This window comes from Mastigoproctus giganteus, chromosome 7, assembly GCF_048544385.1.
Source record: "Mastigoproctus giganteus isolate SK-2022 chromosome 7, ASM4854438v1, whole genome shotgun sequence".
NCBI classification, from domain to species: domain Eukaryota; kingdom Metazoa; phylum Arthropoda; class Arachnida; order Uropygi; family Thelyphonidae; genus Mastigoproctus; species Mastigoproctus giganteus.
The window spans coordinates 204,099,542-204,114,485 of record NC_143581.1 but is presented as its reverse complement, the minus strand read 5'-3'; the positions used below and the strand labels follow the sequence as shown (position 1 = coordinate 204,114,485).

General features: G+C 37.7%; 1 protein-coding gene across 1 annotated transcript in view; it reads right to left on the bottom strand.

Moving 5' to 3' along the window:
* Positions 1 to 1,246: 1,246 nt before the first annotated feature.
* The window catches only part of ND-51 (NADH dehydrogenase (ubiquinone) 51 kDa subunit), a 183,663-nt gene continuing 169,965 nt past the window's right edge, over positions 1,247 to 14,944 (bottom strand). Inside the window, exon 12 of the mRNA XM_090378085.1 lies at positions 1,247 to 1,619. Coding sequence (XP_090234211.1) covers positions 1,530 to 1,619 — 90 coding nt within the window. The 3' untranslated portion in view covers positions 1,247 to 1,529. The remainder of the gene's footprint in view (positions 1,620 to 14,944) is intronic.

Genomic DNA, 14,944 nt, shown 5'->3' with positions numbered 1-14,944 from the left:
ATAGAGGGGGCTGAGTAAAATGAATAAGGAAAGTCTGTTTGTCCTCATAGGTGAAAGAAGCAACAGGGGATGCAAATAATATAAATTGCATATCTCTCAGAGAATAAGAGAAAACTGGATCTCATGAAATTTGCCTATGGGCAAAAGGTTGCAAAACAGCAGAATAAGGCAACCACCGATGTGGTAGAGGCAGTGAGTCTGGCTAAATTTAAAACAGAATTGGATGGTTATCTTGTAGGAATGAGGATATTATGAATTTTTTATATTATTAGTTACATTTATTGTTATTTTTTTTTGACTTATGTAGAAAAATAACATTTCCTTGCATCATTCAGCCTTATAATACTAAAAGCACAGGGAAGAAAATTTCAAATATAACACTGCTGTTCATTTTTTGATTACAGATATAGAAACTGTGTTGTTTTCTTTAATTTTGTTTTTGTGGTATATTTTTATGTGCAAACGATAGTGAATGGGAAATCTGTGCATGACAAATGTCAACCATATAGTAATCTCAACTGTGTAAAACTTATAATGTGTCAATGTAAATAAATTCATCAGTGTTAACTGTTACATAATTTACCAGTTTCCATCCACAGTTATTTCTAATTAACCATATAACAATATGAATTTCAAATACTCTGTTTCTTTTTGCCTATAGAAATAAGTTTCAATCTTTTACCTTGACAGTCCAGTTCTTTGTATTTCTGTCAGACAGAGGCAATGCTTCAACTCTAAAATTTGGGCAGGCATTTTGTAAAGTGATTTACTGGTGATATGGTATTCACTCATTCCGTTCATAATATACAGTAATTTCTTCCATAAAGAAAATCTAATGTAATGACGAAAACAGCCTTTCTAACAAAAGTCCTTTAATTCTAAGAATGTGGAAGAGAGGTCGGTTTATTCTCAGGAGACAGACATCACCAGCATAACATAACAAAAACGTTTTTTTAGAATAGGGGAAACAGAATTATACCTCGCATGTTCACCATGTGATTTGCTAAATATCAATTTGGGTATTATCAACAATTTTTAATGTGACATATTAATCAAGTTAAGATCAATCCTATACAAATTAATGCTATGGTTGTTTTCCAACTTTTATAAACATTATTTTATATTCCCAATAGCTAAGTTTTTAATATACACAAGATTTTAACTTTCACATACCAATTTAATACAGCACCTATGCTTGAAATTTTATAGAAATATAAGAAATTGCATAAAAAAAAAAAACCACTCTCTCTCTCTCTCTCTCTCTCGAGAAGACATTAATATTATATTTATTTAAATAATAACCATATTTTTAAGAAATATTTTTCATAATTTTATTGCTCACTTCAAATCGCCTAGATTTTGGGAGAACTTATTTACAAACTCTATGTTTATTACTCCAGTTGGAGCAGAATAAATTATCAGTTCTCATAACTGTAACCTACTGTAAATATAATCTATATACCATATACAGTACTTGATGAAAGTCATCAAAACTCAGTTTAAGTGTTTAAAATCTCAAATTACAAAGCTCATATTCTTGCTTGATGAAGCTGTGGGTTCTTCTCTTCGTGTTCCTTAATACGTGCTTCAATAAGGGGCCTAAAGTGTCGAACTAAACCCTACACACACACAGAAGGGGGAAAAAATACATTTTACTGAAAACTTAATTTTACATAAGTCTGTATTACCAATATTATCAATAAAGAAATTAGAGTAAATTCAGTAGACATAAAAAAGTAATTAACTTAAATAATGTATTCAACCATTTAATTACATTGAAAATTTTAAGGCAACTAAACTGTTTGTTTCTATTTACTATTAAATTCTGAAGTAGTCAAGAATTGTTTAAATTCTTAATGGGCATTACAGGAATTCTTCCCCCTCATTATTTTAGGATGGTAAAATTAAAACGTTTAGAAAACAAGTTTCATTTTAAGTGAGAGTATTTTTTGTGGGTGAAGATATCAATTATTGATAAACATGTGCCTTATACAATTGAACATATTAAATAATCAAGCTTGTATTTCTGAGGTAATTCCCTGCCACCACTTTCAGATTTTAGTTATAAGCACAATACCCTTCATTATGGTGAACAGAAATTTATCAATAAATGAGTTGTATTAAAATAAGTGTACATCAGTAGTCATTATTCATATCATTGTAAAAGTATTAAGGTTTTCATCAGTTTATCCACAAGAACACTATCATAATGAAGTACATTATGCACTTCATTGTGATAAAATAGGAAATAGTGCATAAACATAATTTAAATAACTTTTACATGCCTGTGCTTCTTGACAATATGCTTAAAATGCACATTCACTGCTCTAATATGGATGCTGAAAGATGTTAATCAACAAGACTGACTACAATATATGGAAATACTACTCTTTATTCTTGGTTAATGGAATTTACTTAGAATTTGGGAAAAAATGAAACAATTAAATACACAGCTATATGTTATGAGACATACTTTAGTCTCTTCCTTAACAATATTAGGGATAACAAAAGTATTACATTAACATTCTACAAGATCAAAATTATGCAACATTGTAATACAGGATTACCACGTGGTAGTAGTAGTAGTAATAGAGGCATGTGATGAAAAAAAGCAATCATATGAGCTTATGTAGGATCAACCAATTTCACACAACCATTCCTTCTAAAAGTTTGTTGAGTCACTCCTTGAATTTATGTCCACAATGACAGATGGAAGTTTGTTCCAGCAATTAACTATCCACTGGCTAAGGGCAAATTTCCACACATCTATTCTTTAACTGTCTTTCCTCAATTTGAATTTATGCTCCCTCAGGTTACTAATCTGAGCAAGCGAAAGAATCCCATCAGAATTCAGCGTGCTCAACCCATTCAAGGCCTTATACACCTCAATCGGATCACCATGCAGGTGCCCAGTCTCCAGCCACTACAATTTGCAGAACTTAAGCCTTTCTTGGCAAGAGGACCCCTTCGTCCCCCCCAACCAATCTTGTTGCCCTTCTCTGTACATGTTCAAGCAACTCTACATTCTTCCTAAAATGAGGACTCCAAACCTGTATGCAGTACTCAAGGTGTGGCCTGACCAATGCCTTATAATACAAAGGGATAATCACCTCCTTTTCCCTGTTAGCAAAAATTCCTGTATATCATTGACAATACTCCATGACCTGATCTGGCAGCCTGTCTGCACTGTTCAGAAAACTTCATATCTGACTGCACAATCACTCCCAGGTCTTTTTCATTTTCTACCATCCTAAGTGTAGTACCACACAGTTGCTACGTTCCTCTGGGGTTACTTCTACCCACATGCAGTACTTTGCATTTGTCAATGTTAAACTTCGGTTGGCACTTCTCAGCCCATCTGCCCAAATCTTTTAGATCCTGTTACTGTCACACTGCCATTACTGTCATTAAGAAAGCTGACAACTTTTGTATCATATGCAAACTTAGACCCTAAGTCTGATATACCTTCATCAATATCATTGATAAATATACAAAACAACAGTGGGCCCAACAACGAACCCTGTGGGACTCCACTAATAACATTAGTCCACAAAGAGTAGTGTCCATTGATTACTACTCTGTGTCTTCTCCTATTCAACCACCCTTTTATCCATTGTAGCAACATACCTTCATCAAGTGGACCAATCTAATTCATCCCCTTCCTTTTAGAGTTTATATAAGTAAAGACGTCCCTGCTGTTTTTCTTAGCATTCTTTGATAAAGATTTCTCATAATCTTCCTTCACTTGCCTAATCTTTGTGACTTGAATACAGACTAGCTTATATTTGCCATAGGCTTCTGTGTCACTTGATAATTTATATGCATTTCATGTATTTTTCTTCTCTGCAGCAAGTCTCATTAGTTCATCTAACATCCATTTAGGCCTAAACCCTGAACAATATTTCTTAATCGGTATGAAAAAACTAGTAGCTTCCATAATTAATTCCTTGAATGATTCACACTTAGAATTTGCTGTTGGTAACATCATCAGTTGGTCCCACTGTACAGAATTTAAAAACTGTCTGAGACCACTGTAGTCAGCTTTATGAAAACAAAAACCCTTCCCTTTACCTCTGATGGTAATTATATCATTAAGTAAATCCCACATCAGTACACTGTGATCACTCTCACTTAGTGGTTCCCTTATCTGCAAATTGTTGTTGGGTTTTTTTTTTTTCCGCAAAAGCAACTTTGGCCATATTGCACCTATTTATTAATGTTTAGTGACAAGGACGTTTATATTTCTTAAATATGATTTATATCTGGTCAAAATATCCTATTAATTTTAAATAAGTAAATATATTTTCAATGTTGGAGTTATCGCCTAGGATTTGTGATAAGGTCAGAGAATCTTGGAAATTTATAGGGAGATGAAAGGCTGATTGTCGTGCCATGTGGTATTGTGGACATTCTATAAGGAAATGTTTTACAGTGAGTTGACAAGAACAGTGAAGGCATTCTGGAGGATTTGCTTTGGTGAGTAAACAATTGTGCGTAAGATGTGTATGTCTAATGTGTAGTCTGGATATAATGACTTCTTCATGCTGATTCTTGCGAAGACTCGATTTCCATGGCTGTAGTTCATGTTTTATTTGAAACAGTTTATTGTTTGATTCATTTTGCCACATTTGTGACCACTGATTGTGGAGAAACTGTTTTATGATTGGTCTGTAATTGGTATATGGAACTTTGCAAAGCCTTTGGTTTGTGTTTGCAGGATTCTTTGCTGCTCGATCAGCTCTTTCATTACCTTCAATGCCTGTATGTCCTGGGATCCAACAGAATTTTACTTGCCTCATTTTGCTTTTAAGTTTCACAAGGTGAGCTTGTATCTGATAGACAATGGGATATGATGGAGTCTGTCTTTGTTGGAGAGCATGTATTTCACTCAATGAATCTGTGTATATGAGATGTTTTAGAAGAGTGGAAGAAGCTATGTATTTTAAGGCCATTTGTAGGGCGAATAGTTCAGCAGAATAGCTACTGCATTGGTTTGGAAGTTGTTGTGAGAGAACAGTGTGTGGAAAGACCACTGCAGCACCAACTTTGGTGTCTGTTTTAGAGCCGTCTGTATATATATGAAGGTATTCCGAGAACTGTGATGTGTGGGCTGCATGCATCTGTTTTATGTTGACATTTGCCAGAGTTCTTTTTCCCCATTGTTGAAAATAAGTGTCACAGTTTGGCATGAAAGTTTGCCATGGTGGACTACTTATGTTATTATCCTCATGTACATTGTCAAAGCTTACGCCCCATTTTGAGATTGTTTCTTTTAGTCGTATTCCGGCTGGTTTATTTATTGTGGGTTTATTGCTGTAGAGGATTTCCCACTGTGGATTGAAAAGATACTGCCAAGTAGGATGATGAGGAAGACTTCGGATTTTAATTGCATAGTTTAATAGCAGCATTTGCCTCTGGAGATATAATGAGGGCTCACGAGTCTCTGCATATAAGCTTTGTACTGGTGATGTTCTGCATGCACCTAAAGAGATTTGTAAGGTGCTATGATGATGTATGGAATCAAGCCATTTGATGACACTTGGTCTGCACAAGCTATACACAGAGGCCCCATAGTCAAGTCTTGATCTGATTATAGCATGGTATAGGTGAAGAAGTGTGAACCGATCGGTTCCCCACTTCATTGCTTGATTGATTTGATTTGGATTTTATTGGTGCATTAGCATCTAAGGCTATAATGTGCCAAGACAAGGTAATAAATAAAAATTTATCCACTTCGTTGCAGAAAGAACTCTGAGAATATTTAGTTTTTTTGACAGGTTGTTATTTGATGTGTTCCAAAAAGTTAAGTTTATTGTCAAGAATCAGGCCAAGGAAACGTATACTATTTGCTAGAGGTATCAGCTGGTTTTCTAGTTTTATTTCTGGATCTGGGTGCATTTTTCGTTTTATACAGAAGTGTACGGCTATTGTTTTTTGTTGTGATAATCTGTAGCCATTGTTTTCAGTCCACAATTCTATTTTGTTCACTGCGCTTTGTAATTGTCTTTCTATCATGTTCATGTTTTGTGAATGGCATGAGATAGTAACATCATCTGCATAAAGGAATGTTTCAACTGTTTTTGACAGGTCTTTTATAATAGTTTATTTTGATGACAAATAAGGTTGCACTCAGCACTGAGCCTTGGGTACTCCTTCTTCCTGTGTGTATATTTGTGACAAATTGTTTTGGTATTTTACCTGGAAGGTTCTAACTTTTAGAAAATTTTTTACCAAGAGTGGTAAGTTTCCTCGCAAACCAATACTGTGGAGATCTTTAAGAATGCCGTATCGCCAGGTAGTATCAAAGGCCTTTTCTATATCAAGATTGATCATTATTAAATGCTCATTCCTTAGAAAAGCATTGCGGATATTTGCTTCTGCTTTTATCATGGGGTCCAGAGATGATCTGTTTTTGTGAAATCCGTATTGAGTTATGTTAAGTACGTTATATGTTTCCAGAAATCAGGTTAATCTGTTGTTCACCATTTTCTCGAGGAGTTTCCCAGGGCAACTTGTTAGCGCTATTGGTCGATAATTTGTAGGGATCGTATGATCTTTGTCAGATTTTGGTAAGGCAATTATAAGGGAGTGAAGCCAGGAGTTTGGATAGTAGTTTTCCATATAAATACTATTGTATAGCATAAGCAATGCCTTTAGAGATTTTTGATTAAGTTGTTGGATCATTTCATAGAACTCCATCAAGTCCTGCTGCACTTTTCCTAGACTTAGCCAGAGCTTTTTTTAATTCTTCTATGTTGAAAGGTTGGTTATATGGGAGTTGGTGGTTGGTTTTAAAATTTAGTCTGTATTTTTCAGCTACAGTTTTCGTTTTCTGAAAAGATGGAGTATATGCAGATACTGCTGATATATTTGCAAAAGTAGTTCCAGTAAGTTTGCGATTTCCTTGGTGTTAGTTATCTCCTCTCCATTCCAGATTATTAGTGGAGTTGGAACTGAAAGAAATTTCCCATTTAGTTTTCTGATTTTGTTCCATATGACACGGGTATCTGTATTTTTGTTAACTGTGGAGGTGAAACGTATCCATGATTCCTTTCTACTTTTACGCTGGAGATATCTAGCTTTGGCTCCGGCTTTTTTAAAATTTATGAGATTGATGAAAATGGGATATTTTTGGAAGAGATTCCTAGCTTTGTTCTTCTCTCTTTTGGCCATACTGCATTCTTCAGTCCACCATGCTGTGTCACGTTTATGGTATTTTCCAGATGACCGAGGAACTGTAGCTTTAGCTTCTATTAAAATTTGGTTTGTGACAGAGCTGTAGCATTGTCTATGGGCTGAGTGGTGATTATTTGTTCGTCTATTGCTGAAATTGCTTTATATTTAGTCCAGTCAGCTTTATGGAATCTCCATCTTTTTTGGCCATCGTGATGTGCAACATCATTTGTTAGTATTTTGCAGACCACAGGAAAATGGTCGCTATTTAGTGGATTATTCAATATTGACCATTCAATCAATGGGTATAGGACAGGTGAACATATGGATACATCAATTGCAGAGGCTGTTCCAGTGGGCAAATGGATGTATGTCTCAGTACCAGTATTAAGGAGAGAGAGGTTTTGCTCTTCCAGTAATTTCTCACATCAATTTTTTTTTTTTTTTTTTTTTTTTTTTATGAAAACCCCAAACACGAAAGTTATCCAAACCTACCGTGCATGGGTTGAAGGAGAAGTACGGGGGGGAGGGGGATGCCGGAAACTTTGCTCTACAGACTAAACATGGGTTTCACCACTTCAAGCCTCCAATAAGCAAAGTGGTGGTATTTCACCGGTTGATGAAAGTCTATCACGTTTGTCTTGGTGACGGGATCCCCACATGGGATGGTGACTATTTAAATCTCCCATGATACAGACTGGAGGTGGAAGCTGGGTTACTAACGCTTCCAAATCTGAAAATGAAAATTCTTGATTTGGGGGAAGGTAGAGTGAGACCAGTGAGAAAGTAAAATGTATTGAGACTCGAACTGCAACTGCTTCCAAAAGAGTTTGTAGTTGGATGCGTTTACACGGAATTTTGGAATCAATTAAGATTGCAACTCCACCATGAGCTCCTCCGGAAAATCGTCGGTCTTGTCTATAGGTACCGTAGTGGTTTACTGCTGCATTTATTTGTGGAGTTAGGTTAGTTTCTTGAAGGCAGACGCCTACCGGGTGATATTTATCAACTAGGTTGCGAATGTCATCAAGGTTGCTGCGGAAACCTCGACAATTCCACTCTATTATTGTGCGCATTATATTGGCTTTATATTTGTATTTGTCTCTGACTTTTTACGAGTGGGGGTCTGCTTGGATCGCTCAGGCTTTTTCTCTTTTCTGGGGAAGATTGGGCGAACTTCCATCTCTTCCTCAGCATGTATCTCTAAGATTGGTTCTTCTGGGACTTCTTTTTCACATGTATCCATATGATCATGGGCAGGGAGTTTGTCATCTATATCTATGTTTTTAGTATTCATGATTGGCTGTGACATAGATGGCATTGTTGGCAGAATTGTAACAGGTGTAATTATGGCTTGATTAAAAGCTGAGGTTGAAGATGATTTTGCTGATGGAGCTAGGGTTGAGCGAGCCCAATCAGAAATAGAGATGTTTGGTGGGACTGTAATGTTGGTTTGAACTGAAGTGGTAGTGGTGGTAACAGCAGTTATCTGTTTATGCTGTTGGACAGTTGCTGCATATGAGCGTGTTATTGTAATTGGTGATATTTGTTTCTTTGCCTCAGGGTAGGAAACTTTGTGCTCGGTTTTATACTTCTGAATCATTTTTTCTTTTTTCCATGTTTCATAGTCTTTGGAGTAAGCGGAATGGTTGCCTCTACAGCTTGGACACTGCAAGGTTTGTGCAGAACATTCGGTATGGATATGGTCTTTAGATCCACATGAAGCACATACAGCAGTCCCTCAACATACTGTCTGTGAATGCCCAAATTTTTGACATTTATAACATCTGATTGGGTTCGGTATACACGGTCGGACATGACAGTTCAAGTATCCGGCTTTTACAGATGTTGGTGGATTTGGCAAGTTGAAAGTTAGTATAATGTTTCTGGTTGGAAGTAGTGAACCATCCTTTTTTGATTAGTATTCTTTTTACCTGTATAACATTTTGTTCTGAAAGCTCTTGTTCAATTTCTTCCTCGGATACATGTAGAAGATCCCATTCTGTTACAACTCCTTTTGAGTAGTTTAAGGTAGCATGAGGTGACACTTCTATGGGAGTTCCTCCAAGTGTTTTCAATTTAAGTAGCTTGTCAGAATGCTTAGATTGTGTTGTTTCAACAAGCAGGTCACTTGATTTTAGTCTGCAAACCATTTTTGGTGAGCCAGCGACATTTTCTAAACTTTTCTGGATCAGAAAAGGAGAAAGCTTGCTGACTGGCTGGTCAGTCAAAGAATGTATTATGAGGAAATAAGGCCAGATATTCTGGTCCGCCCTTCTTTTGTCTCTTAGCAAAGGAAGGGTTGTAATCTTCCTGCTCTCTAGAATGTGATGGGGCATTGATCCTGCAAGAGTCAGTATTGGTATGGTCCATCTTTGCTCCTTTTAGCCCTTGGCAGAGAGACTTTTCTACCAAGATTTCTGGCCCTGCCACAGGGAGGCAGGAGCAGTGCCTGGTGTGACCAAGAGAAGAGCAGTAGGGATTAATAATATACTATGAGAAAAAAAAGAAAGGTGGCTTTCCTTCCTTGCTCTGTACAGGGACTTTTGTTACGAGAGCTGTTATAAAATGAATAGATTTTTTAACGATGAGAACAAAAAGGAACTGTAAATCGCTTTCTGGAAATCGCACTGGAAGTACAGAGAAATCGCTTAGTCACAATCGCTGGGCACCCGGGGCTGGCACCCATCTGCAAATTTTTAATTCACGAATAATCACTGCTGATAACCAGATCAAGAGTATTATCCTCTCTCTGGTTGCCTCTCGAACATGCTGCTTCAGGAAACAATCATCCAATAAATCCGCAAAAAGTCTTGCTTGTGTGCGAGTGACCAACCCATATGTTCCAGCCAATATCTAGAAAGTCAAAATCCCCCATTATAACACAATCTGATTTACTGGCTCATTCTATTTCTCTGTACAATTGTTCGTTGTACTCATAAGAGTCATTAGGCCTATAACATACTCCTACTCTCATTTTTGCTTTCCCAGTGCTTATGTCACACCAAACTGGCCATCTATGTCAACTGAATGCACTTCCTTAGATTTTGTTTTTCTTAATTAACAGGATATCTCCTCCTCCCTTCCTATCCTGTCTGTATACATTGTACTCCCCAAATGTATGGTATATATTTGTATAATTATGTTATATTTGTATAGTTCGTGAAGTATGTTCATCACACTTGTGACCATCTTGGGTTCACGATAAAGAGAAATAAGAGATGTCTAACTATATGAGTTCAGTGGGTAACTTCAGACCAAACAGTCTGACTTCAGAGAAAATGAAAATCATGAAGGCAATGATCAATACAGGGTCATTTAGATATAAATGGAATTCTGAATGAAATACAATACCATTTTTAAAGGAAAAATCAGCTTTAACTAACATGATTAGTTATTTTAACAGAGCCATTTATGAGCTAGATTAGTCATTGTTTATTTATTTGGATTTCAGCAGTGTTTGATTCAGTCTCATTTGAGAGTTTACTGAATAAGCTGAAACACATTGGAATCAGTGGTAAGATTCTTTGATGAATCACAGGCCAGGAGGAAGAGGTGCTCTTCAGATTGGGCAAACATTAGAAGATCCTTGTCCTCCCTACATGGATCAGTACTGTGGTCACTGATTTTGATTCTCTTAAATGACATTGATGAAAGGATAGAGGGCATTATGTCAAAATTTGCAGACGATGTAGGGACTGGGAGAGTGGTTAATGATCAACATCAATCAGCAATCCTTCAGGATGACAACATAGGCTGGCAAGGTTGGTCAGAAAAGTGGTGGCCATTTGCTATTATGAAGTGAAGTGAAAGACCTTACACACCTGGGGAACAGCAACCCTAAAATAACTTATATACTTGGTGCAGTTGAATTAAAAACAGCAGAGAAAGAATGGGACATGGAGGTTATGATATTATTGGACATGAAGTTCTCTGTGCAGTGGAGACAGGCAGTAAGGGGTGGGAACCATGCATCCAATTGATGATTTATCAAAAATTTGCTTGTAGATATATGGAGGTCATAATAATACTGTAAGACTGCACTTGGATGTCTATATCCAAGTATGGAGACTGCAGCAAAAAAACAGAATGGGACATGGAGGTTATGATATTATTGGACATGAAGTTCTCTGTGCAGTGGAGACAGGCAGTAAGGGGTGGGTACCATGCATCCAATTGATTTATCAAAAATTTGCTTGTAGATATATGCAGGTCATAATAATACTGTAAGACTGCACTTGGATGTCTATATCCAAGTATGGAGACTGCAGCAAAAAAACAGCCATCAAGTTTTTTAAAATGGTCCAAAGAATGGAAATTAGTTTGGTTTGGTTTTTAGGAGCATTAGCAACTAAGGCCATATTGCTCCGGGAATATGCGGTGGTCATTCCCTGACCTTTCCGCATCCTCCGTATCTGGTGGTGACGGGTTCGAACCCCGGTCTAATCAAGAAGCATGTGCTACGCACTGTTGCTTCTTCCCACCTGGCTACGGAGGCACTGGAAATTAGTTTGGTGAGAGCAGCAAAAGAATGTACATATGAGAAAATGTTGAATATGTGAACCAAAGAGCTATCTTTTCCCCCACCCCATAAAATAAAATTATGGGATAGGGGAAGAGATTTAGACTGGGTTGTAGGTTTTCTTTTAGCCAGCAAGTTAACTGAAATAAGTTACCTTTGTGGGTAGATGTGGCAAGACAACTTGGGGAAATTCAAAGGTCAGGTGGATAGATAACATTGTGATGAGGAACACACATAGGTAGTTTATTTTTATTTATTTATTATAATTCATTGAGTTTTTTGGTTAATGCAGAAAAAGCCAACAGTTTCCTTGCAATGTATGGTTAAAGTATGGCAACGTATTAAATTAACATTCTAAAAGATTGAAAAAGTGCAACACTGTTTAATAAAGGACTGCCATATTACTTCACACTGGTAATGACCCTGGTTCACGGAACAAAGAAATAAGAGATCTGAGCACCAAGGACTGTGCCTGTCTTTTTTTATTTTATTTTTGTCTTGTGATTGGCTGGAACTATAGGATTGGGCCATGACATCCTGGGAAAGCACTTGATGTAGTGAGGGTGATATAAGATTTTATTTAATAGGGTGATGCCATCTTTGAGGTAAAGGAACATCCACGTCCGCTACTAGTATCTGTTAGGAGGTGCTTTGGAGTGCAGAGATTCCTTAGAGTAACTTATATGTTGTTAGGTGGCTGGATGGAGGTTTTACATCCCTAGCTGCAATTCTGGCTGATCTCCTTAGGCTCACAAGGACATAATCTGGAAGAGAAGTATTTCTGTGGTATTGGTCAGGCCCGGTACTTCAGGGGCAATCGAGCGGTGTGACTGCACAGGGTGTCAAAATTTAGGGGTTGCAAAATGCCCTGCAAATCCACTGATTTACTGTAAATCTAAAGTCGCTATATGAAGTCAATCTTACATTCCGATTCAAGCAATTCGGAAGAGTTCAATTTCAGTTATCGTGCATTCAAATGAATAAATAATATATTTGATTCTATCCTTCAGGGGTTCTCATACAGTGTTTCCCATACATTCTTAAAAAAAAAGTTGGTCAGGGCTCACCAAAAAATCTCGCACAGGGCGCTGATAGACATGGGGCCATTCTTGTACTAGTAATATTGTATCTGGTCTATGAGTGGGCTATAATGGTGGTCTTCTTCCCCCTATTTATATTGAAATTCATGGGGGGGGGAACTAAACTGGATCATTGGGCCTTCATGAATTCTTTCTTTTGTTGTGTACTTGGTTGGGTGAGAATGCTGTGGTAGACCACATCGCTTGTGGCCAGGTTTGCCATCCTAGTTTTTAGTTTCTGGTATGACTGTCTGATTAGTGCTTTCCATAATGGCAGCTGATCATAGTAGATGTAACACAAGATCTCTTGGATGGAGGAAGAGAAGGCACTTTGAGTCTGTCTGCCTCCCATTCCCAATGTAACATACTTCTTGGTAATCCTTGGTACTCTTTCCCGTATCCTTGGACAGTAAGTGAACAAGAAAGTTAGAGAGCATGGAAAGAGTCAGAAATGATCATGTTGAAAAACTGGGCTGGTACCTATGCAGTTGAAGGATGTAGATATGTTCATCTTGCTAAAATGAGTCTTTCAGACTCATTTCAGCAAGATGAACATACCTTACATCCTTTAGCAAGATGAATATCATATAGTTATAGCTAATGTATCTTATGATGGCTGCTAGCAATATGAGAGGGGAAGAGTCAATGTCATGGGGGATTCAGTTGCACTCTGAATCACAGCCTTTTAAAATGCACTGCTTGCTTGCTTGATGTTTGTGGAGAAATTAGGTATGGGACATGATATTGCCAAGGGGAATGTCTTTGTGTGTGCATGATGTAAGGAGTGTGAGGAAATCAGGCGACTCAGCGTTGTTATGGGCCTATATGAGAGCTTGAAGGACAGGGTGGACGCCCTCGAAGGATCTGAATTGAGGGCCCATCAAGCTCTTAGCTGCCCACATCAATGCCAGAGCTTGCACTTGATCATCACGCAACACAGCAGCAACCCCCAGGGCAGAATGCACTGGTCCCACAGGAACTAGTAGTTGTTGGTGACTCTATTGTCAGGGAAACGGGAATATGGTATGTAAAAAGGATAGGTGGAACAGGACCAGGGTATGTCTGCCAGGGGCAAAGGTTGATGACGTAGAGCGAATATCATCCTTTAAGGACACAAAAGGTGATATTGTTATACACGTTGGCATTAATGATATTAAGAGTAGGAGACTGGTGGAATTACTTAACAAGTACAGGTCACTGTTGAAAAAAATGCCGTGAATTAGGGTTGAATTTGAAAGTGTCTGCAATTCTGCCCAGACATGATAGGAGGGAGTATATGATGAGAGCCCTGTTGATCAATTCGGCACTGGAAAGATTGTGCAAGGCTCAAGGGGTAGAATTTTTTTCAGCCTGGACTGTACTTGTTAACAGGAGAGATTGCTTCTACAGGGATGGGATACACTTAAATAGAAAGGGTGCAAGAATATTTGCTGATGCTACTGAGGTAGCAATATGAAACTGATGCTATTGAGGTACCATATGAAAAATAAATACATTAGGTGGGTAGGAAAACTGCTGGCTTGGGGGATACAAGGACTAATAGATTAACAGTAGCCACTGGCAGAGGTGAAAGTGATTCTTGTACTGCTTCTATTGGAATGAGCAGCAGCCTGGAAAACAAGTTGCAGGGTATTTCAGAGACTGCTGGGAGTCATTGCAGTACAAGTAAACACATGGGTTGTGTTAGGGTAGCTAAGAATAGGAACAGGTGCATGTATACTTGCGTATACGCCAATGTTAGGAGTTTGGTAAATAAATTTGATGAATTTGAGGTATTGCTCAAAACATCAAAGGCAGATATTGTTGGGATATCAGGGACATGGTGTCACACAGATATAAGGAATGCAGAACTGGAATTTGGGGAGTACAATGTGTACAGGAAGAGAGGAGGGGGGGAGGTATGCTATTAGTTAAGAAACACATAAAATCCAAGGAAGTGAAGCCAGTCGATATTGCTGGACAGTGCAGTGTCGAGTCAGTTTGGTGTGACATAAGCATTGGGAGATCAAAATTCAGAGTAGAAGTGTGTTATAGGCCTAATGACTCTGATGAGTATAATAACAAACTGTACAGGGAAATAGAGTGGGCCAGTAAATCAGAGTGTCATATAATGGGGGATTTTAATTTTCCAGATATTGAATGGAATTTGTTGGTTGGTCACTCACACTAG